Below are 25,798 nucleotides of genomic sequence, written 5' to 3' on the forward strand. Positions count from 1 at the left end.
CCTGTTCATTTTTTAAATTAAATATAGGTTCATCCTTTTTAAAGCTGTATTTTTGTTTATCTAATTAAGATGAATGGCACATACAGCAGCAGGAATATTATGCTGCTGTCACTTTAAGACCAAATATACTGACCCACATCTGGTTTCGTTCTTAACTGTTCACTTGTGACATAACCGTGAGAATACTTGACAAGACGGGTATTTTGACATAATTGTGTGTGTATGTGTCCGTTCAAGCACAAGTAAGCGCGAAAGAGGAATCAATTCAGTGTTTGATCGCTGTCTGAAATGTCTCTCCCTCTCTCGCTCTCTCTCTCTCTCTCTCTCTCTCTCGCTCTCTCTCGCTCTCTCTCTCTCTCTCTCTCTCTCTCTCTCTCTGTGTGGGCATGCTTCGGGTATGCAGCGTGCGAGTCCCAATTTTCAATTTTCATAAGTCCTCAAACATTTTGAGTTGTTTGAATGTGTAAATTGGCAAGACAAAACACATCCAGATGATAAACTGTCACTCTGTGATGCTTAAACGTAACGGTTAATCCGCAAATGACATGTCAGTCAACATTAGAGCGCCACCCTCATAAACTAGGGCTAAGACCCAGAATCTGCCCTACCTAAATTTACAGTCAGGAGCCGCTACTGGAAGACGTTATGAAACATGACAGAAAGAAAGGAACAACTTATGGGGACAAATCCAGGTCTGGAATGAATAAACCACAGCAGATTAATAACCGGATGAGGTGACTAAACTTGATTTCTGAAATCTGTCTGATTTCCGGGAATCTATTTCAACCACACTCACATTTAAATATTATTTTAAATCAGCTTCAAAATTGAACGTTAACTGTCCCAAAAATGTTGTTTCTTATGCTCAAATAGCAGGTGCTTCTGTGGTCTTCCAGTGGTTTACATTATGCACAGTTTAGCATTATGTGATTAATTTACAACGAAACAAAACAATGGCTTTATCTCCAAAATAAATTTTTTTGTCTTACATTATGATGTGAAATTGGACAGTGTCCATTCATTCGCTCCTAATTCTTTTTTGTGAATTGGAATGTGTGCAAAGGATTGTGGGTGTTTTGGTCAGGCATGTGCAAAATTCAGAATGTCAGAATTGGCCTCCATTCAATTCTTGAATTGGAATTTTGAATTGAATTGACTCCGCCCCACAGGAAGTTGAATTTGAATTGGAATTAGAATGACAGGAAGTGGAATTAAAATCATGGCAATTCAAAGAAATTCCACACAGTCACACAACAGAAAGAATGTGTTGAATCTCACATACATTCAGTGTTAGGAAGGTTACTTTGGAAATGTAATTGCTTACTGTTATAAGTTACCCATTATAAATGTGGTTTGGATTATTTTATTTGGATCACTTTATCAATGTAAATCAATTTCCTTTTAATTTGATAGTAACTAATTGAATTACACATTTTACCTCAGTAATACAACTAAATACAATTACATTCATTTCGTTATTTAATAACATTATTTCATTTCACGTAGTCACTCCTCAACCCTGGATACATTTTGTTCTAATATATATATATATATATATATATATATATATACAGTTGAAACTCAAAAAATTAGAATATCCTGCAAAAGTTATAATTTTGATGATTATGGCTTACAGCTTATGAAAACCCCAAATTCAAAATCCCAGAAAATTAGAATATTACATGAAATCATTAAAAAAAGGATTTTAAATGCAGAAATGTCAGCCCTCTGAAAAGTATAATCATCCATATGTATATAATAATATACTAAATATATTAGTTTCACCTATTTATTTGAATTACTGAAATACATGAACTTTTGCACGATATTCTAATTTTTTGGGTTTCACCTGTGTATATATATATATATATATACAAATGTCCACCTCAAATTGGTTTTTTTTTTGTTGTTGTTAAGATTTACTAAAGAAATTCTGGGAAATGGAGTCATGTTCCGTCATGTTCCACAAAATTACAATTACAATAAATCACAATTAATTATTTGGTCTGTGACTAGAACTTTTAACATTCATTGCTGGGGGAAAAAATGTCCTGTTCATGTAATCTGTACAAGTAGTTCAAACTAATATCATTTATAGAATATGTAATGCAATCATGGCCTGGTCCGACATATACTGTAAAGCTTCATTGTTAAACACTTCATTTAAAATATGTATATGAATTTCTTTGAATTTCTATTAAATTGAAATTCTGCTTCCTTTAATTCAAATTCGAATTGTAATTCTAGATTTTTGACATCAATTCAAATTCAATAATTGAATTGGAATTCAGGAGTCATCTCAATTCAACTCTGAATTGTGCACAAGTCTGGTGTTTGGAGGATTTAATGGATGCACTTGATGCATCCTTCAAAATAGGCCAAATTAAGGACGCAAAACTAGGGCTGCCTTCAAAGGATCCTTTAAATTGAGACATCCTTTGACGGGGCTTGATGACATGGCAGCCGAGATATGCAGCCTTACTAGGATGCAGCCTTCCGACTGAGAAACAGCCAGTGTATATTTGTTGATCCAGCCTACGCGCATGTGCAGTCCTAAGTGTGCATCTCAGGACACTGGTTATTTCTATGGCCACCGGAGCTTCTAACGACAGTTGCTCTTTCTCCCATTGACAGTAGCATTCCGAAATTCTGATCAAATAAAGATCATTTTATTATTCATATTTCAAGTTGAGTGTATTGCATTTTGTGCACTTCACAATTTGGCAAATATAGCTGGCCATTGGGGTAAACTTAAAAATAAACTATAAAATACCCAGATGGCCAACTACTTTTCCCACAATGCTGTGTGCTAACCAAAAATTAAGATAAAAAAAAGATAATAGTTCATACACTGTAAAAAATGATTTTTTGGTAATGTAAATACTACTGAAAAAAAAATGTAATTTATAAGAAAAAGTTAATTCAGGCAAGAATTAAAAAAAACTAAGTAAATTCCATATCAGTACTTAATTCAAGCGAGTAGAAATGAAAGCGTAAATATCAACTCAATAAAATTAAGTAAAAATTACTCAACTTTTCTGATACTGGGGTTCCCATCATGCACTGGACCTTGTATAATTAATGAGGTTCATTTTTCACTGGTTTCCAGCAGTATTTACATTGTTTTCTCATTGCTTTTGTTGTCAGGATTAGTAACTTGCCATTTTGTGACATTTCGAGTAATTTTTCTGCTCAAAATGACACATTCAAACACAAAAACGATCCATCAAATGTTACCGTCATTCTGTATTGTCTACCAAGTATTGAGGTCTTTGCATTCACATCATACTTAGCATTTGACATGATGAAGTATAAATTAGATACTCTAAGTAAAACACATACTATAAATGACTGGTATAATTCAATAAAATTATTTGAGTGAAATGTAATGCAAAGGAAATTTCAACTAAATCGATAATAATCAACATTTTACTAGCCAAGTTAAAACTACTTATTTTCTTTGTTACTTTCACTTAACTAGGTTAAGAAAAGTTTACTTAATTCCATATTGTAAACTTTAACTTAAAGATTTCTAATTAAAGCTACTGATTAATATGTTTGGGTTTTTATTTGGGAAATCTTTGTAAATTTACTAGCATTTTCTGAGTGGAAAAAGTTGCCTAGCTTTTTTCAAGTAAATCCTACTCCAAATTTTTTTCAGTGTATGTATGAGGTGATCAACGTTTGTGAATGAGTAGCTTTATATTTCTTCATATTTTTAATTTTTCTACGCTGTTCGCAATGCTTCGTTGGATTGTGGTTTTATTACTAACAAAAACAGTTAGGTACACAGTCTTGTACCTTTGTATTTTGGTCCAATTTTCAGATCAAAGTTTCTATTATTGTGATTCACCTCATAACAGGTTGGCTTGGTTCATGGCTTATTAACTCTTTAACAATTACTATTTTAAAATCTCTTTGGGAAAAATGAATGAAAAAAAAAAAACTTCTGGAACCAGCGCTGCTGAAAAAGGAGGCGAGCAATGTTGCACTCTTTTACCTCTTATGTCAGTTAGTTCTCATGTCTCCTGTCCTTCCTTTGTAATACATCTGTTAATCTGTGTACCCTTCCTCTCTTTGGCTACAGAACCGTATGGAAGAGAGCTTGTCACTGTTCTACACGACCACTCAACATTGTTTGCTCATTCCACTGTCATGAACAAAATGGACATCTTGGCCGAGAAGATTCAATTCTCGGATTTAAAAACATACTTTCCTGGATTTGAAGGTATGTTGGTGCACATTAAATGAAAGGAAAGGCAGCATTATCTGTCTGATCTATTTTCCTTGTACCTGATTCACTCTTCCTTTACCTTCCTTTGTGGGTCGGCGCCACCTTCAGGCAAACATCGGGACGTTCATGGTGCCAAGCAGTTCATCAGAGAGTTATACATACAGAGAGGAGTTAGCAATGAGAACTCAAAAAAACTATAATTTTACTCTCATTTCATCTGTGCCACGGACAACATTGACAGCCGGATACTCCTCACCAATGTGAAAGACACTGTATAATCCACTGTTTAAGAAATTATCAAAATGATCAGTGCTGTCAAACTCAACGCATTTAATAATTTCTGTTAAAATTTTTGGTTAGTCAGAATTATTGTCGGTTGATTCTGTTTCATAAAGCAGTTCGAACTCAGTTACTCTGGCAACTTATGCTGATAAACTAACCTTGTCCAGGACAGGCTAACTGTCAGGCTAAGCCTGAGTTTTTACACCGTTCCTCTAACACTGACTGATAGGAACACAAATGATATTACCACTGACTCTCTCGCATACCATTATTTTATTACTTTATTAACCACTATCATCAAAAAATACATAAACATTATACAGGAAATGTACTTAAACAAGGCTACAATCATAAATGAGACAATATAGACCAACAAACGTGTTCAATTATTGTACATAAAATGTTTATGTTAAAGTTGTTTTCTAAGTTGTTATTAGAAGAACATTAAAAAATTACAATCCAAAAAAATTAAAAATCACAAAATTAAAAATAAATAATTACAAAAGCACAGTATACATTTTAACTGGTAATATGAATCTGAGCTTAGTAATTGGTCTACAGTATATTAGCCTACATTTGATTTACCCTATTACAATAGTCCCTTTACAGTTATTGCAGATGTAATGGCATTGTACATTTTTTGTTTTTATTTGAAGGCTGTGGCTTCACTAATACGTAAACACAACCCCAATTATCATCATTGGTTTTGAGATGTTACTATAGCTCTGAGAATACCTTGTCTGATAGGCTACAGTATTGTGGCATATTTCAGGACATCCTGATAGTGATACCGCGCACGGCTAGGGGCGAATGGCCGGATTATGGGCCTATTTGAGAGAAAGTCCAGGACTAGCCCAGTCCGTATAAATATGTTCACCATGGTCCATTTCTGTATATAATTAAGAGTATAAACTACAGATAATCGCATCTTAGTAAGATATGTAAGATTTTTGAGTAAGTTGAAACCCAATACTTACGTTTAAAAGTGTAATTCAGCAATTTCTTTCAAAAAAATCTTGTCGTCACTGGCGCGCAATGAATTCTGGGATAGGCAAGGCCGCGAAGGATCAAACTGTTGTATCCTTCATTGCACGGGAAACAAAGGACTCATTTGAAGGAGCCTTCGAATAGAGTGGTGCAGGGATGATGCATTTTTGTAGGCCAAAAGTTAGCATTTGAGCATTTCCAGTTCCATTGTCCCGAAGTCATCTGGGTTTTTTTTTATGAGAGTATGGTTAAATGGCTGAAATAAGGCCTGTGGGAAAAACTAGCTCAAGATGCCTTGAAGTCTTGACTACAAAGAAAACCCTTTTCATTTTTTCACCATTAATGCCAAGGTGAGGAGAGATCCCTGTTGAGGAGAGATCCCCTGATATGATTGCAAAGCGCTTTGGGTGTACAGTAGCTAGTACATATGAAAGCGCTAGCTATATAAATGCCTCATTCATTCATTCAAGGGGAAAAAATATACAGTTCAGTACACAAAGTGTTTCTGACTTTTGTGACATGCCCAAATAGCGGTGCTATAAAAAATAGCGACCACTTGTGATCGGATCACTGAAAATGCAGGAAACGGGGCCAATGGGAACCTGCAGTTTATAATAGACTTTTCTGCTACATATACAGTACAATGATTTTAAATCAACAAAATATGATAAATCATTTAAACCACAGTAAACCATTTTTTTGTTAAAAAAATGTAATTAATAAATTGTGGCACAAAAAAAAGGGACAACCAGTCCCTTAGCTTTTAAGACCCCATGTGTGACAACTAGCCCCGTTCTCCCCTAGCAATTAACTCAACATAAATAGATAAACACTATGGAAAGAGCTACTTTTAGTTAAAAAGATGTGTCAGTCACTTTTTAAAAAAAAGCTGGGAGGAATAATGGCAGGTATATTCCACTTCTCATTGGTTCACTTCTGCTCTGCAACATACCTGGCATATCATGCATTCAAGTCAGACTTTCGGGAAGAGCAACTGGTTAATCTGTGTGAACGGACGTGACGTGATTGACAGAAAACTGAGTTCAGGAGAACTCCTTCAAGGTGCTACGGACACTGTTTGTTTCAAGGAAGATGGAAAGCCTTCTGTTGTATGAATGAAGGTGAGTGATTCTCTTTGTTACCCCTATTTCCCTAGTATTTGTTGTTGTTATATACGATATATTACAGTTTATTTGTTGTCCAGAGAAGAACTTTCACATTTTCATTTAAGTCAGAGACTACATTTACATTTTATTACAGACTTGTAGAGCTATCTGGCTTATTTTAAGATTGCATAGCCTATATATTTTGAGTTTAATATCGCTTTCATTTAGCCTACTTGGCTATAGCCTAACAATTAAACGATTAAAATGTAGCCTATTTCATTATTGTAACTAAGCAATATCACACAACAAAGCATACAAGACGTTTACCTCAATGTCGTTTTTGAAGTTAATAGCCTAACAGTTAATAATATTAGGCCATATCTGTTGTAAGTGGGTGACAAATTTATTTTTTCTTGTTGTAGTTTGGGTTTAAGGATTAAAGTTCTAGTTAAATAATTTAATTTCCGTTTATTTTGTCACATAACATTTCCAATGGCAAAATGCTCGGCTCACGTAAATTATATTTTCAATTCAAAACGGCTAAATTTAAAAACAAATCGTGTAGTTTGCTTCACTAGATATTACCGTCGTCCATTTAACATTTATATCGTTAAACAATAGGCAAATATTAAATGTTTAGCTAGTTCTTACCTCGGTTCGCACTGGCTGTTAAAACTAAGGGTAAAGCGCTGAATTCACGCGCTGCTTCTGTTTACAGTAAAGCCAGCCTTCTTGTATTTGACTGGTCATCTAACGTTAGTCACTTTAATATTGACGAGCGCTGTTAGACTAGAGTATAGACCACCCTAAAATGTAACTTTTTCAACCTTTTCTAAAGAATAATCCGAACAACACACTATGGTAGTTACAGCCCTGATATCGAGTTATACAGGCTTTATGTGTCACCTCCTGGCAAAGCACAAACTAAAAACCAGTTTAGATAAGAGTGTTTTACCGCCTCAAAACGTTTTGTAATTACTCCGCTCAAACTCCACTCCGGGTTTTCCATTTCCAGCTCTCCGCACACTATAGTCCAAGAAACACAAACTGTCAAATGTGCATTTAATTAAGAACTTACGAACATAGGGGGAACTGAGGGGCTTAGTATGAAGGTATTTTTGGTGCAAATCAACTGAACTGAACTGATAATTGTAGTTGTAGAGAATAGCCACACATGTGTATCAGTAAATTTGAAGTCACAGAGAGAAATGTTTTAAGAGTTACAAACTTGTCTTTTTTCTCTTCCACAAAGACAACACAACTTTCTCAAATTCTTAATTGCAGGTGGACAAATCCTATTCTATCAGAAAAAGTTGGGACATTTTGTAAAATGCATTAAAATAAAGAATCTGTGATTTGTTAATTCTATTTAAACTTTTTTTTTTTAACTGACAAAAGTACAAAGAAAAGTTTTCCAATGTTTTCACTGACCGACATAATTGTATTTTGTAAATATGAACAAATTTTGATTTTGATGGCTGCAACACACCCCAAAAAAGTTTGGACAGAGACATGTTTACCACTGTGTCACTTCACCTTTCCTTTTAATTACACTTTTTAATCATTTGGGAGTTGAGGATTCTAATTGTTGGAGTTTTGCTAGTGGAATATTTGCCCAATCTTGTCTGATACAAGACAGCCGCTCAACAGTCTGTGGTCATCGTTGCCTGGTTCTCCTTTTCATGATGGGTCATACATTTTCCATAAGAGACATATCTGGACTGCAGTAAACAGGCAGACACATCCCTTCTATGGTGCAGAGTGTCTAGAAACCACTCAGTTATAGCATGTGCAGAATGAGGCCTGGCATTATCTTGCTTCCCAGGAAAGATGTCATCTTGATGGCAGTTTATGTCTCTGTACAATCCAAATACATGCCTCCATGTCAATGGTACCTTCACAATAATACAAGTTACCCATACCGTTTGCAATGATGCACCTCAATACCAGCACGGATGTTTGCTTTTGCACCTGTCGCTGGTGAAAGTCTGGTTGGTCCCTTTCGTCTTTGGGACTGAGAACTCGATGTCCATTTTTTCCCAAAAACAAGCTGAAACATGGACTCATCTGACCACAGCACACATGTCCACTGTCTTCTAGACCATCTGAGATGAGCTCAGGCCCAGAGAACTTGCCGGCATCTCCACATATAGAACTGATGTATAGCTTTCTCCTTGCGTAACAGAGATTCAAGTGGCATTTCTTAATGCAGAGTCAGACTGTGTTCAGTGAAAACGGTTTTCCAAATTACTCCTGAGCACATGTGGCTGAATTTAACGGATTAGCATGATGGTATCTTTTGCAATGCCATCTGAGGGCTCAAAGGTCACGCACATTCAAAAGAGGTCTACTGCCTTACCCTACACAGACTGAGATTTCTCTGGATTCCCTGAATACTGTGACAATATTATGTATGGGAGATAATAAAGACATAAATGCTTTGCAATCTTGCATTGAGAAATGTGATTTTTTTATTGTTTGACAATTCTCTCAAGATATTTGGCACAGAGTGATAAGCCATTAACAATCTTTGCTTAAAAAGACTGAGAAACACTTTTACACCCAAACACGATACCCTAAACTATTACCAATTCAGCTGCTCATTGTGGACAGTTTTTAAAGAGTAGGATAATCTAATTTGGATAATCTTTTCACTTTTATTTTGTCTCTGTTCAAACTTTTTTGGGGTGTGTTGCAGCCATCAAAATTAAAATTAGTTCATATTTACAAAATACAATTATGTTGGTGAGTGAAAACATTGGAAAACTTTTCTTTGTACTTTTGTCAGTTAAAAAAAGTTTAAATAGAATTAACAAATCACAGATTCTTGATTTTAATGCATTTTACAAAATGTCCCAACTTTTTCTGATTTTGGGTTGTATATTTTTCAAGCACAAACACAAGTAGCCTACATAACTACAACTGCTTGAATCTGCTGTGAGGAATCTCACAAGTGACAAGTTTCACGCGCTCTCCCTTTCACACCATTGATCTATGTGAAATATGGAGCAAAAGTGAGTTGTGCATCTGTAGAGGCAGTGGGCGGGGCCAACATGAATATTCATGAGTTTTACGGGCCTGCGCGTGGACCTGCTCATTTTAGTTCACGCTCCAAGTTTCTCGGCAGGTTTAATGGATTATTTAAAAAAAGGTAAATATAGTTTCAGCAAGGACTTAAACTACAATTGTGTATAGTTTTGTAAAATTCATAATGTTTTTATTAATTTGCATGTTTTGTGCAGTCGTCAATGACTGAATGATTGCTTGCATTCACTTCGTGTATAGGGCTATATAAAGTAGCAAACTTGCACCTTGCGAAGCTTTCAAATATATTTTTAATGTTTTGATTGCAAGGTTTGCTTGTGCTGGTTTTGATATAATATATACACTACTGTTCAAAAGTGTGGTATTAGTAAGGTTCTAAGGTAAGGTACCTCTAAGTAAGATACCAAGACTACATTTACCTGAAAAACAGTAATATTGTGAAATAATTTTTATCAACTGTTTTCTATTTTAATGTTTAAAAAAATAATGTCAGAGCTCAGTACTCTAGATTTCAGTGTCACACGACCCTTCAGAAATCATTCTAATACTGATTTGCTGCTCAAGAAACATTTCTGATTATGATCACGTTGAAAATGGCTGTGCTGCTTAATTAGGTGTGGAAATCATTATGGAGCATATGTTTTAAGGATTGTTTATGAATAGCAAGTACAAAAGAACAACATTATTTATTTAAAATTAGATTTTTTGTGTACATTTTTTTGTGTCATTTGTGATCAATTTAAAGCATCCTTGACCTTGCCTGCTATAAAAGTAGGCTATAACATTTCTTAAATCATACTGATTCCAAAGTTTTGTCATGCAAATCTTAAGTGATGAAAATGCCAGAATGTCATGTTTTAAAATCACTCCAACAAAGTTTAAAGGTTTCATTTTTCAAGAGTTCAAGTCAGAAGTGCCCTCTAATTGAAGCCCAATTAAGAATATACATGTTTATGGAACTTTATGACTTTTAAAAAATGTTGAATGAGTTTTTGTTGTGCAACAAAAAGATAATGCTTTGTATCAATGATCATTGTGCATCATCCAACACACAAGGTCACAGAACGAACATGGCAAAGAGAAACATCAGTGTAGGGTGCAAAATATTTATTTGGACATTGATATGTTTGTTGAGTTATTTCTCAGAGATTATTGCCAGAGATGACACAGTTTTAAAGTTTCATAAGGTAAGGTATCAGCAATAAATAAATAAAATGGCAATGGTTCATGTATTTAGGAATATTCTATAGGCTATCTGCTCTTCTGATGGAAATAACTGTTGCTGTAATCATTCAGGTGTTTTGTAATTTTTGGTTTTACGGTAAAAGTGGAAGCTTAAACCTTGTGATATATTTTTGTGAATTTATATTTTGTTTGTAAAAAATTTTAATTTTTTTTTGCAGTGACATTCAACAAAAGACTGTTTTAAAGCATTGCAATGTACAAAGGAAAAGTACAACGAAATTAACAAGTTGAAGTTTGCTGTGCTTAATATAGGCCTATACACGAAGTGAATGTCAGCAATCATTTAGTCATTAACGAATGCACAAAACGTGCAAACTAAAAACATGATACACAATTGCAGTTTAAGTTCGCACTGAAACTATATTTACCTTTTTTTTTTAAATAATCCATGAAACCTGCCGAGAAACGAGGAGCGTGAACTAAAATGAGCAGGTCCACACGCATGCCCGAAAAACTCATGAATATTCATGTTGGCCCCGCCCACTGCCTCTACAGATGCACAACTCACTTTTGCTCCACATTTCACATAGATCAATGGTGCGAAAGGGAGAGCGCGTGAAACTTGTCACTTGTGTGATTCCTCACAGCAGATTCAAGCAGTTGTAGTTGTGCTAGAAAAATATACAAGACATTTGTGAGAAAATATTCTACAAGTGTGCAACTCTCATTGGATGAATTCACATACTGATTTGCGGATGAGCAAAATGTCTCTGTAACTTCACATGTTTTGATGCAGGTGTGTAAATGCGTTTTGCACCATATTCACTGCAGCAACTGTAGCAAAAATGTGAGCGTACATATTTAGTGTAGTTTCTTGATTTGTGATTTGTAGAATAGGATTTGTCCACCTGCAATTAAGATTTTGAGAAAGTTGTGAAGTGTTTGTAGAAGAGAAAAAAAAGTCTACAAGTTTGCAACAAAAATTTCTCTCTGTTACTTCATATTTACTGATACACATGTGTGGCTATTCTCTACAACTACAAATTTCACTGTCACATGTGTTCAGTTGATTTGCACCAAAAATACCTTCATACTACGTTTTGCCATTGCGAAGTGTCCCTCCCAAATTAAAAACCTGAATTCACCCCAACTACATGGTCAAAATATAGGCTACTGCTAAATGGCTATAATTATTTATTTATGTTTTTGTAGTTACTCAATTTCTGTTGGAGAAATGGGGCAGTGCTGCTGTAGTGTTTCCTGTTTCTTGTCTGAAGAGGAAAGGAACGCCATCGCTATAAATAAGGAAATCAAACACATCCTTGCAGAGCAGAGGAAAAGAGAATGGAAGGAAATCAAGTTGCTTTTATTAGGTGAGATGATTCTGTCAGTCTTCTATCTGAATTGTATTAAAACCTATAAATATGTTGATTCATTTTAAGTCATCATGTGGAAAAAGTATAAAATAAGCACACAAAAAAGACATTTATCTTGGTGAAAAATTATTTCAAGATATTTTTTCTGAAAGTGAAAGTAAATTTAGTCAGAGCAGTAAAAGTTGATTTTAGTAAATGCCATTTTGGTCCATTTCTCTTGAGAGACAACACCCTTTTTACCTCCTCAAAAACAGCTTAGTTTCCAATGACCTGTTTCGGTGTATGTCTCTTTAAATGATAATGAGCAACTGCGCACTCCACCCCTCTCCTCCAATGGGGGGTGTCGAATGGCTGAGGGCAGAAATATGCTTATACAGGACAGTCTATCAGTGGTCGTGGGCGGAGCATGAGCATTATAACATCATAGTGCTCAGAAAATCCAAACGGCCTGACTATTGATAGTGTTTAGACTTTTTGAGGATTAAAAAAAAGGAGGGAATGGATTTTTTCATTATATGGTGGTTGTCCACACACTGCAAATATGCACACATATGCAAACACCATATAAAAATGAATTTTGCATCCGATGACCCCTTTAAAGGGTAACTAAACACTAAAACAACTTTTTTTAGTTAATTATCTGTAAGAATGGAGCTTCATAAATGCTGTTCATTGATTCGAGTACATTTTTTGACATTTGGGTTTAAAGTGTTTTAATTTTCAAATATATGGTGTAAAAACGTCTGAGTGCTGCCCTCTTCAGGTTAAACGGAAAGCTCCTGCAGTAGGGGTACTCTCTGACGTAGAATACTCTCTGACGTCACTCTGTCACGCCCTTGGTGCGAGCTCACCACGCCCTTGGCAGCCCCTGGTATAAAAGCATCTGGTTCCGTCAAAACTACTGTAGCGAGTCAGGAGTTCGAATTACGATCGTATTGAAAACGATCAGGATAGATATATATTAGCATCTAGTTAGCATAGCATTTATATAGTTATTTAGATTATTTCGTGTAGCCTAGGTAGTCAATCTCGCCTATTGCTCCAGTGTGCAACCTGCATTTTACGTGGGATTGCTTCTCCAACGCAATGGAGGTGGAAATGGGCTTCTCCACACAGCTCGCGCTCCCAAACGCTGCTCTTCTTACCTCTTCCTGCATGAATTCCACCCCCGCAGCGGCGTCATGATGTGAGTGAGCATATATTTTTAATCACAATTTATGTTCCTTCTTATTGGGCTAAAGTTAATCCTCTGGTGTCGACAAACGCGCCGGCGCGATTTGCTGATTATTTTTTTCACATAGCAAAATATAATGAACGTAATAGTAATAATAATCCTGGAAAAAATTATCTCAAAATGACTGAATATAAGAATAATCGGATGCCGATCGCGATGCGGGAGTTAAGACCGCAGTTTGAGCTGGTGTCCACAGACATTTTTCAAATATTGCCAGTGGGTGGAGTCAGGCTTTGACCAGGGGTTTAGTTACCCTTTAAAGATGCAGTGTGTGAACTTTAGCGGCATCTAGTGGTTCTGTTGCAAATTGCAACCAACGGCTCAGTCCCCGCTCACCCCTCCCTTTCGAAGAAGCTACAGTGGCCAAAACAAAACAAAAATGTCTTCGTCTGAGACAGCAGAGAGTAGCCAGTCAAGCAACAAGGTTTCTTTACAAAAAAAAAAACAATACATTTTGGCCACAGACAGATAACATCATAAATGTAAGCCAAGATTGTGAACCATTGTCACTGTTTGTGTACTACAGAAAGTGCTAAAGTTGGACTAACTTACCTGTCCTGCAGAAAACAGGCAACTTCGCTGTAGTTTTTAAAGCATTTTTCCTGCTTCCATCTGGAAAAAGCCCCACCAATGTTAATACGGGATTTATGTTGTCGTATGTCCCGACTTCGCCTAGCTGCATCGTGTTTTCTCTTCTTTGCAGACGAAGATTTGCCACTCTGTCGGCTCTTGTGCAAAATGATACATATGATCCTTCATTTGTTCAAATTTCACTACTTGCAATTGTACTTCGTTACTACTGCTACCTCTTACGCTGAATACGTGCATATTCAACGTAGTGACGTGCAAATTGCCTCTAAAAACACCAACGAAGAAGAAGCTAAAACAGCAGAGTGACGAAACTTGCTCTGTAGAGAAGTTTGTCCGTTTAGGGCTACTGTAGAAACATGGCGGCACAAAATAACATGTAAGGGGACCCGCGGTGTATATAGATAGAAATGGCTCATTCTGAGGTAATAAAAATATAACGGTTCATTTTGTAAGGTCTTTATACACCACTCAAAACATAGTTATGTATATTTGAATGGATTTCTGAAAATAGATACACATACATTTTACACATTGCACCTTTTGTGCAATGTGTAAAATAAGATTAAATTGGTCCACTTTTTAGTGTATAATAGTATACTTTTAAGTATACTTTAAGAGTAAAAGTGGTCAACTTTGAGTACACAACTAGTTTACAATTACATTTATCATTTGCACTGCAACTACAAGTGAAATTATAGGTATACTGATAGTGTACCATTTAAATACTTGTAGCACATTTTTTAGTTTATGAAAGTACACTTTGTAGTATACTCTCAGTAAACTAGTTTAGTACACTGCAAGTATACTTGAAGTGAACTTATAGATACACATACATTTTACACATTGCACCTTTAAAACTGCAGTGAATCAAAGACAGTCTCAAACGCGGTTTGAAATCGCTGGTGTTTCTGACATCTTAAACTACCATGTACCCAATCATGTCAACGTGTGATCATAAATGACTGGATCTCTGAGCTGGTGTGAGTGAGTGGAGGTGGGAATAATTTGCATATTCATAGAACCGAGTATACTAAATGACGCAAGGGTGTAGATTTCCCTTCAAGTTATTTTAAGGCATGATGATTTTTTAAAGGAAAAGACGTTTAAATATGTAATTTTGTTGATCAAAGGTGTGTTTTAAGGGATAAAATTATTGACTACAGGGGGACTTTAAAATCTTTGCTAATCTTTGCTGAACAGGAACAACATTTTTGAAATACAATACATAAAGGCATATACACAGATGAGCCATTACATTATGACCAACCCAAGCCAAGAGCAATCAGCACGCCTGGCAAACTGCAGGTGCAGTTCACAGAGCACTGAGCAGTATACAGTGCATCCGGAAAATTTTCACAGCGCTTCTCTTTTTCCACATTTTGTTATGTTTACAGCCTTATTCCAAAACAAATTAAATTAATTATTTTCCTCAAAATTCTACAAACAATACCCCCATAATGACAACATGAACAAAGTTTATTTGAAAACTTAGCAAATTTATTAAAACAACAACATCAAAAAACCCATGTACATAAGTATTCACTGACTTTCAGAATTTAACTCAGGTGCATCCTGTTTCCACTGATCATCCTTGAGATGTTTCTACAACTTGATTGGAGTCCACCTGTGGTAAATTCAGTTGATTCGGAAAGGCACACACCTGTCTATATGAGGACCCATAGTTAACAGTGCATATCAGAGCACAACCCAAGCCGTGAAGTCCAAGGAATTGCCTGTAGACAAGATTGTATCAGGGGCACAGATCTGGGGAAGGGTACATAACATTTCTGTAGCATTGAAGGTCCCTATGAGCACAGTGGCCTCTATCATCTGTAAATGGAAGAAGTTTGGAACCACCAGGACTCTTCCTAGAGCTGGCCGCCCGGCCCAACTGAGCGATCAGGGGAGAAGGGCCTTAGTCAGGGAGGTGACCAAGAACCCGATGGTCACTCTGACAGAGCTCCAGCGTTCCTCTGTGAAGAGAGGAGAACCTTCCAGAAGAACAACCATCTCTGCAGCACTCCACCAATCAGGCCTGTATGGTAGAGTGCCAGACGGAAACCACTCCTCAGTAAAAGGCACATGACAGCCCACCTGGAGTTTGCCAAAAGGCACCTGAAGGACTCTCAGACTATGAGAAACAAAGAAGGAAACCAGGCACCGCTCATCACCTGGCCAATAGCATGCCTACAGTGTAGCATGGTGGTGGCAGCATCCTGCTGTTGGGATGTTTATCAGCGGCAGGAACTGCGAGACTAGTCAGGATCGAGGGAAAGATGAATGCAGCAATGTACAGCGACATCCTTGCTGAAAACCTGCTCCAGAGCGCTACGGACCTCAGGCTAGGGCGACGGTTCATCTTCCAACAGGACAATGACCCTAAGCACACAACCAAGATAACAAAGGAGTGGCTACGGGACAAATCTGTGAATGTCCTTGAGTGGCCCAGCCAGAGCCCTATTGATCCTCTCTTGAGAGATCTGAAAATGGCTATGCACCAACGCTCCCCATCCAACCTAATGGAGCTTGAGAGGTTCTGCAAAAGAAATGGTAGAAACTGCCCAAAAATAGGTGTGCCAAGCTTGGAGAATCATACTCAAAAAGACTTGAGGCTGTAATTGGTGCCAAAGGTGGTTCAACAAAGTATTGAGCAAAGTACATGTTTCTTTTATTGTTTTTTTTATTAATTTGCAAAGATTTCAAACAAACATCTTTCACGTTGTCATTTATGGGGTATTTATTTGGAATAAGGCTGTAACATAACAAAATATATATATATATATATATATTATTATAGTAAAATATATAAACATAGTTGACAACTCAGCCGGGTCCCCATGCTAGCTGCACACCATCGCCAACAATGGTTGACAGCATGAAATGGGCATGAAATGGGCCCAAGATCATCGAGATTGGATGATTGGAATTAATTGGCCTGGTCTTGCAAGTCAAGATTCCTGGTGCATCATGTCGACAGTCGAGTGTGGATATGCAGATTTCCAACAGAGGCTTTGACACCTGAATGCACTGTTGGGCGGACACAGGCCGGTGGCGGCGGTGTTCTGCTGTGGGTGATATTTCCTTGCCAATAGCACAATCTCTGACAGCTATCAGGTATCTGAACTTTGTTGCGGACCAAGTGCACCCATTTATGGCAACTGTGTTCCCTGCTGGGGATGGCCATTACCAACAGGATAATGCGCCATGCCACACTGCTAGTATCGTCAAGGAGTGTTTTGAGGAACCACTGTTAATGCCTTGGCCTCCAAGTTGACCTTGACCTGACATTTACCCAATCGAACATTTGTAGTTCGACTTGGAAAAGCGTGTTCGCGCTACATCCCCACCGCCCTGCAATGACATTATGGTACCAGATACCCCAGTAGACCTATTGCCACCTTGTCGAATCAATGCCTCGCTCCTTTAGGTCCTAAAGGAGGTCCTACAGTTTATTAGTTAGGTTGTCATAATGTAATGGCTTCTGTGTATTTTCTGAGTTATAAAACTTAAGGAAGAAATATCAAAACACACTCAGCGCTGAGCTTTCTGAAAAGACAATTAAATTAATGAAAAATTAAAAAGAAATTATAAAACAAATATATATATATATATATATATATATATATATATATATATATATATATATATATTAAAAAGAAATGTAAAACTAAATTAATTTTGCTTTCATTTAGGCACGGGAGAAAGCGGAAAGACAACGTTTACGAAGCAGATGAGGATTATACATGGCAAGGGCTTCTCAACTGACGAGAGGCGTAGCTACTCTAAACTGGTTTTCCAGAATATCTTCCAAGCTATGAGAGCAATAACAGAAGCCATGAACACGCTAAAGATTCCCTACTCCAACCCACAGAACGAGGTGATCAAGAGGCCGAGTGTGTTTCTTTTGAGCCCGGAGATTCATGAGAGCCATTTTATATCAACTATCCTGTGGGTAGTAGTGGGTTTGGCAAATGTTAATCAAAAACAAATGTAAATAAATTAAAAAAATGTTTTATTATAGATAATACAGGGCCATTGTCTCCCAAAAGAAAGAACCGATTCTGAACTGCCTGAAACGAGTTGTCAGTTCCAGTCTTACTTCTTGCACAACCCTATGTAGGTTTGTAATTGCCCAGTAGTGCACAATATAACAAAAATTATAAAAGCAAATATAAGTTAACTACACAACAGAATCATGCTCCCCAAAGTAGACCAATCACAACAGACCAATCAAAACAGACTGGGCCATCTGACCAATCGGAGCAGAGTAGACCATTCACTTAAAACCAGGTCATCTGACCAATCAGAGGAAAGGATGGGTTTAGAAAGACCGAATCCTTTATCAAACCGTTTCAGACACAGTGAGAAAGAGAAGATGCTGCAATGTATATTATGAGAAAATTAAAGTTTTTGACCTTGGATGCATGTAAACCTTTTTTGGAGGAGAAAGTTAGGAAACTTTAAAACAGCACAATAGGGATACTTTTTAATGAAGATCTTGCACTGTAATTGTATTTGCAGTCTCATGAGTCTGTGATATCTATAGATATATGGCCAGTGGTTCCAGATTAAGGACATACATCAGATAACACAGCTGCAGAGGGGTTACATAGAGGCTATTCGTCACCTATGGGAAGACCAAGGCTTTAAGATCTGCTACAGTCGGCGCAGAGAGTATCAGTTACTAGACTCAACTAAGTAGTAAGTGTGGTCAAGACAATTCCTGTCTTTTATTGACTTCCTTCATGTTTGTCTATTTCCTCTTGTCTTTTCCTATGCCAATGACAATTCATGAAATGAATCATATGCAAATAATTATGCAAACAATGCCTTCATAACCAATTCCAAAGCACATGGTATGGTTTTCAATGAAAGTGTCTGAATTATGTGTTTTTTTAAAGCTTTATTGATGACTTGGATCGCATCACGGCCGAAGGCTACATCCCAACAAATCAAGATGTTCTTCAAGTCCGATTCCCCACTTCCGGCATCATAGACTATTGCTTTGAATTGGAGAAGATGACTCTCAGGTACAGCAATGAACAACCTGTCTTAACATTATAAGTTATGCAGGCATTGAAAGAGACAGTTCACTCGAAACTGTCATATCTTTCTTTCTCCTGCGGAAGTTGAGGTGAGCAATATGACCAAAATCATGTCATTAGTCATTTTACTCATACACAATAATGACAATATATCTCAGTTTCCACTTAATAAAAATAATGTATACTTATTTTTTGTAAGAATACTTAAGTAAAGTTCAAATATATTTTAAGTATACTGATATCAATTTACTAGCATGTATACATGTATGTGTACTATTTCAGTACTAAGGATTAAATTAGCCCACTTTTTAGGGTATAATAGTATACTTTTAAGTATACTTTAAGAGTAAAAGTGGTCAACTTTGAGTACACAACTAGTTTACAATTACATTTATCATTTGCACTGCAACTACAAGTGAAATTATAGGTATACTGATAGTGTACCATTTAAATACTTGTAGCACATTTTTTAGTTTATGAAAGTAGCCTACACTTTGTAGTATACTCTCAGTAAACTAGTTTAGTACACTGCAAGTATACTTGAAGTGAACTTAACATCGTACTTATAGTTTACTATTTATTTATTACTTTTGCACTTTAAGTATACTTCTATGTTCCTATTTAGGTCAATTTTTTTTCACTTAAAGGGCACCTATTATGCCCCTTTTTACAAGATGTAATATTGGTCTCGGTTGTCCCCAGAATGTATTTGTGAAGTTTCAGCACAAAATACCCCACAGTTAATTTATTATAACCATTTGAAAATGTCATTTTTGTGGCCTGTTTTAAAGGGTTAGTTCACCCAAAAATGAAAATTAAGTCATTAATTACTCACCCCCATGTTGTACCAACCCCGTAAGACCTTCGTTCATCTTCGGAACACAAATGAAGATATTTTTGATTAAATCTGAGAGGTGGATCACTGCTACATAGGCTGCCTAAGGGAATGAAACTTGACGGCCCAGAAAGTCATTGAAGAAAATGTTTAAATATTTCATGTGACTACAGTGGCTCAACTATAAGTTTATCAAGCGACGAGAATACTTTTTGTGCGGGGAAAAAAAACAAAAATAACGACTTTATTCGACTATTCCTTTTCTTCCTTGTGGGCCTGAGACGAGAGTTCAAGAGATTTCCACGACGCATGCGCGAGAACTGAGAAGAGGACGTTCTTCTTCTAATACTTCTTGTTCAGTTCTCGCGCATGCGTCGTGGAAATCTCTTGAACTCTCGTCTCAGGCCCACAAGGAAGAAAAGGAATAGTCGAATAAAGTCGTTATTCTAGTTTGTTTATAGTATTCTTGTTACTATAAACAAACTAGACAAGAATAGTATTCTTGTTTAGTATCTATGTTTCTTAGTGTATATACAGTATAGCCCTCATTTTCAGTTGTTGTTTGTCAGATCTCATCTCTGGTTGTTCTGTTTCCAGTGATTTTGATTGTTTCCTGTGTTTTTTCTAGATTTATTTAAAGAATGTAATTTTGAATTTATTGTGATGTTACTTCTTGCAAATAGATCCAGCACTTTTCCATTTTTTGCAATCCATTGCTCACAGAAGATCAGACCTGAAAAAATGCAGCAGTTCAGATCCTCCTCCTCTCCCAGCGGGATCTATCCCTCGAGGTGCACACCACGCTGAAGTTCCTAGATCTGGTCCCCTTCGTGCACTACATCTGCCTCTGCATGTTTTTCCAGGCAGGTATGAATCCAAAGACCAAGGCGTGCCTGGCCGGAGACAGCCCTCAAGGGAAATTCTACGAGCTTGCACCCGCAGCGCATGCTGACCAGCAGCCACTCCTCATATGGAGCACCTCATGATAGAGCTCACCGCAGACTTGCAGCGCGAGCCCGCCACTGAAAATTAGCGAAGCCCCACAAAGAGATTGAAGCCTTAGCCCACTCCAGATCCAGAGCCAAAAGAAGCCTAGTCTGTTATTACATAGAGGAGGATTAGCACCAAGCCTGTTTCATCACCTAGCTACCAACATGCCTCCTATTCCCATCTCCTCTGCCTGTCCTGGATCAAACAAGGAGGAAATTTTTGAACTCTCTCCCAGTATCATATCGGCCAAGAAGGCTGTTTTTGAACTCTCTGCCTGTTTCGAATTGGTCAAGGAGGCCATTTCTGAATTCTCTGCCTGCCCTGTCATGGCCAAGGAGGTCATCTCCTAACTCTCTCTCTGTGCTATACAATGCTATACAGTTTGTCAACTCATCACTGCGGATCTACCTTGGTCTCCTTCTGTGTCGCCTGGTCTCTTCAGCTCCGCCTGGGTCTCCACCTCTGTCAGTTAGAGTTCTCAACGGGCCTGAAAATTACAACCCGACCCGACCCGGCCTGTGTCTTTTAAAGCCCGGACCCGATGTAACCCGACACATCAACATGAATTATCTGCCCGAACCCGGCCCACGGCCCGACGCCGATTTTGTTTTTTTCCCCTTTTTTTCTCATACATTGACAAAATTATTATCATGACCAGTAGACGGGAATTCAAATCAACCTTTAATGTTCACGTCTTTAAACAATAGCCTACAAACAATACAAACAACTGAAACAAACTTTAAATATATTTAAATAGGCTATATAGGCTACTAAATATGCCTCAAATAAAAATCTTCTGGACGACCCTGTTTTTTTGCTGTCATATTTCATCAGCACCTTTTGAGCATTTCACATACCCTGTAGAATTTCCATCAGAATCCAGCACCACTCCAAATTCTTTCCAGACCTCTGATTTTCCCACTCCTGCAGTAGGGATGGTGAATTCACCTGCGGCAAGTTTACTTTTCACCAACCCCATCTTCTTCTCCAGGCTAAAGGCGTACACGCATCGGCGTCAGGTCTGCCCCCGCAATGCACGTTGCAAGCAGCAGCCAGACTTTCTTTACGGTGAACAGCAGCGATGATTAATTAATTTCATTTAATTTCATTAATTTTTTTTTTTCACTGAGCGGAAAAGATTAAGCCCGAGGTCCGACCCGACCCGAGTCATTTGCTTATATGTTCGACCCGAACCCGGCCCAAACCCGCGGGTCCCGTCGGGTTTGACGGGCAGACCCGGCCCGTTGAGAACTCTACTGTCAGTCATCCCCCTGGTTCCGGCTTGCCTCTCATGCAAGGCTCCACCATGGCTGCTCCCTCCATTGGCTCCACCGTGAGCCTTCAACCTGCTAACTTGGTTTGGCGTCACTCGCTGGCTCTTCTCACCATCATTTACTCCTTGGCTCCTCCCACCGTTGGCTCCTCCCTGGCTTCTCTATCGTCCTTGGTTGTCCCGTCTGCCAGCTCTGCGTCCTCCTCCTAAGCCCCCGCCCTCCTTCCTATGTTAAGAGTTTTGTTGTTGTTTTAAAGCGCGTGGACATGCCATTTTGAAAGGGGGGCAATATCACGTCAGATCCTTGTTAGTGTTGTGCTTCGGTTGGACTTTGAGTTCGTTTTTTGCAATGTTCCCAGTTCAGTTTCTTAGTCTCGTTCATCTGTTGCCATAATGTTTGCCCTTGTGTCTCACCTGTCTTGTTAATTACCTTGTTTAGTCCCTAGTGTTTCTGTAAATCAAAAATAGAGATGAGAAGCCATCTAATTCAGAAGAAATGTGACAAAGGAATAAGGAAAAGATTTTAGGGACAAATCTAGGCCTGGTGCAAATTCACCACACCAGATAAAATATAAAAGCTGATGGGACTAAACTTGATTTCTAGTCCGTCTGTCTTTGCAGGATTGTAGATGTCGGTGGTCAGAGAGGACAGAGAAAAAAGTGGATCCATTGCTTTGAAAATGTGACATCGCTCATATTTCTAGCCTCCATCAGCGAGTACGACCAACTTCTGGAGGAGAATAACAAGGATGTATGCTTCCTAATATCTCTCCTGTCCTTCCAGTGTAAAATTGATAAATCTCTTAATCTTTGTACTCCTCCTCTCTTTGGCTACAGAACCGTATGGAAGAGAGCTTGTCACTGTTCTACACGACCATCCACTCAAAGTGGTTTGCTAATTCCTCTGTCATCCTGTTTCTGAACAAAATAGACATCCTGGCTGAAAAGATTCAGTTCTCAGATCTAAAAACATACTTTGCTGGATTTAAAGGTAGTTTGGTGCACATTCAATCAAATTGAAAGGCAGCATTATCTATTGTTTGTCATACCTGATTGACTCTTCCTTTCCTTACCTCTGTGGTTTGATGCCATCTTCAGGTAAACGTCGGGACGTTCAAAGTGCCATGGATTTCATCAGAAGTTTATATATACACAACGCAGTTTCCTACGAGACCAAGGACTCCAAACAAATCTACTCTCACTTCACCTGCGCCACGGACACCAAAAACATCCGCAAAGTCTTCACCGATGTGAAAGACACTGTCCTTGTCAAGGCCTTAGCGGACTTTGGAATTATCTAATGAGCCCTAAACACACCTTCAGTTTGCTCGATCATTAACCAAATTAATGCTTTATCATTATTTATAACAGAGCATTCCTGGACAAAATGTAATTATGAGTTAGTTTTCTATTGGCCTGTTTGCATGCTTGGGCTGTTGGAGAAAATATAAAAAATTACACAAACAAAAATGATAACAATACAATAAAGTATAACTGTAAACAGTCAGCTTAAGGTATAGCCACAAGTATGTGGTTAAATGTCAAAATAACTGAGTTATGTGGCGTGGGGGTAAATTAAGCACGATCTACTGTGACGTCACAACTGTGTTGCATTGTGGTCTATGAAGTGATGCTGCGCTCACACCATGTCGTAATTACCATAATTTTGAGATGACAACACGTTACGTTCTGGGACTGAGAATAATTTGTTTCTATGCCAACAATGGCTGCGTTCCAGTCCAAAATTGTCATGCCCTTCACTCACTAACTTCCCTCTGTCTCGTTCACTCGGATGTACCTCATTGCTTATGTTGCATGAGTGCCCACTACTGGCGGAACCTTAGGAATAGGCTGAATTGGAACGTGCTAAGCCCTTGATCACTTAAAATCCACTATGGGGTTGATTTTTTTATTTGTTTTTTCCCCTTACGAAATTGTTTAATGCAGCATTCTATATGTAGAATACATATCATAGGTGTGTTTGAGTTGTTTAATTTTTTTGTGGGGTAAATTAAACGCAATATGCGTTGACGTCACAATCGTGTTGTATTGTGGTAGGCTATATGGAGCTGCCTGAATTGTACGTATGATGTTGACTCCGTCAAAATCGAGGGAGTGAGGGTCAGTCCATATAAACTTCCCTCGTCCACTTCACGAAGTGGAACGCACTTCAAAATGGCGGTAGGGATTCCCCCAAGGGGAAGTGCTTGGAAGTTCGCAAGAGCGTGTCTAAAAGTGGACTGGAACGCAGCCCTGATCAGTGGTCCTTAAATCTGCAGAGGTCAGGTGGTCCAAGCTGAAATCTATGGTAATTACGAACATATATATTTATTATTGATATCTTTGTTATTGTATATTTGGAGTATCTATCTGTAAATATCATTTTAGTGCTATAAAAATACAGAAAGCAGCCTTCCGGTGTGATTTGTATTGGCCGATTTGTTTGATTTTCTCAATGGTGGTCAATTCTAACCACAAGAAAAGCTCAAATAGGGTTAAAGACTGAAAATGCTTGTTCCACAATAAGAAAACTTTATTTCATTTAATGTGAAAATTAAATTATATCTCAGTATGGGGGGCCTTCACAATTCTTATCCAAGAATAAAAAGCCAAATAGACTACATGACAAGGCTGAGCTTTGGCAATTCCTAATTAAAAAAATGTTTTAAAAGTCTAACTATCGATATTTTAAATAACTAGAGATGGAACGTTTTGTACACCACGTACAAACCACTGAAATCGGTTGATAAATGTAAACGTTATTTTTGTTTTTATAAAAAAAAACGCAGCTTACCCGTTTACTTGCATTTGTTTACAGCGCAGTCTTGCCCTCAGCAATATGGCGGACACGTTGACCTATCGCAGTAACGTTCCAAAGGGGCCAATAGGGCTTCTATGTATTTATTATGTCTATGATTACGAATGCACCTTATACATATTGAGTAGACTCGATCCCTCAGTCTCGAGGGGTCGATTGTCTGTCCAAATAAACTTCCCTTGCCTACTTGACAAGGTTGAAAACACTTCAAAATGGCAGCAGGGATTCCCCCGAGGGGAAATTCTTAGGAAAGTTTGTGAGTGTTTGTCTAAAAGTGAAGTTAAATGCAGTCATGGTCGCATTTTGCAACCTTTTTTTGGGCCAGTGTGATTAAAACGTGTTTTAGGACTATGCACTAAGTCAGGTGGCAGGAAACAGAACAAAATTCCAGGCAATGAATCATGGGAAATGCAGTTCATGATATGATCAAAGAGACAGGAGGTGTGCCCTCTGGTGGCTATCATCGCCACTCCATCTGACAGACGTGACATTTGCTGACTATTGTTGTGTCTCATTCGTCATTGAGGATGCTTTATTTCAGTAAACTGACCACTACATTCCAAAGTCATTAAGAAATTACAACCAGCTTCACTGGGAATAACGGTCAGTTTTCTAATGTTATGGTTCTGAAATTACTAAATATTAATCTTGTAACATTAGCCTATTTATGCAATTATAATCGCTGTAAATGCATCCGTGCATTACACAGTCTACTTCAGATGCAGCTTCTGTTCCATCTCTAGTGCTGTTAACTTAGCACACTGCTCAGCCAATCAAATTCGAGAAACCAAAACGAA

At 37.8% G+C, this 25,798-nt stretch overlaps 2 protein-coding genes and 1 long non-coding RNA gene across 3 annotated transcripts in view; all 3 read left to right on the forward strand.

Annotated features, from left to right (window-relative positions):
- LOC143736071 (uncharacterized) overlaps positions 1–25,798 on the forward strand; it is a 795,401-nt gene that overhangs the window by 666,559 nt on the left and 103,044 nt on the right. The window lies entirely within an intron of this gene.
- Positions 1,005–2,820, forward strand: LOC143735605 (uncharacterized). The gene is made up of 2 exons (XR_013203250.1): positions 1,005–1,067; positions 2,327–2,820. It is a non-coding gene; the product is annotated as an uncharacterized LOC143735605 (long non-coding RNA).
- gna15.2 (guanine nucleotide binding protein (G protein), alpha 15 (Gq class), tandem duplicate 2) lies at positions 4,811–24,593 on the forward strand. Its single transcript, XM_077226631.1, has 8 exons — positions 4,811–6,624; positions 12,052–12,212; positions 17,733–17,917; positions 18,587–18,741; positions 18,942–19,070; positions 22,805–22,934; positions 23,021–23,174; positions 23,282–24,593. The coding sequence occupies exons 2-8, from the start codon at positions 12,074–12,076 to the stop codon at positions 23,482–23,484; spliced, it is 1,095 nt and encodes a 364-aa protein (XP_077082746.1). The 5' UTR covers positions 4,811–6,624; positions 12,052–12,073; the 3' UTR covers positions 23,485–24,593.

This window comes from Siphateles boraxobius, unplaced genomic scaffold (genome assembly GCF_051911475.1).
Source record: "Siphateles boraxobius isolate OS27281-9 unplaced genomic scaffold, OSU_SipBor_1 13, whole genome shotgun sequence".
Lineage (NCBI taxonomy): Eukaryota > Metazoa > Chordata > Actinopteri > Cypriniformes > Leuciscidae > Siphateles > Siphateles boraxobius.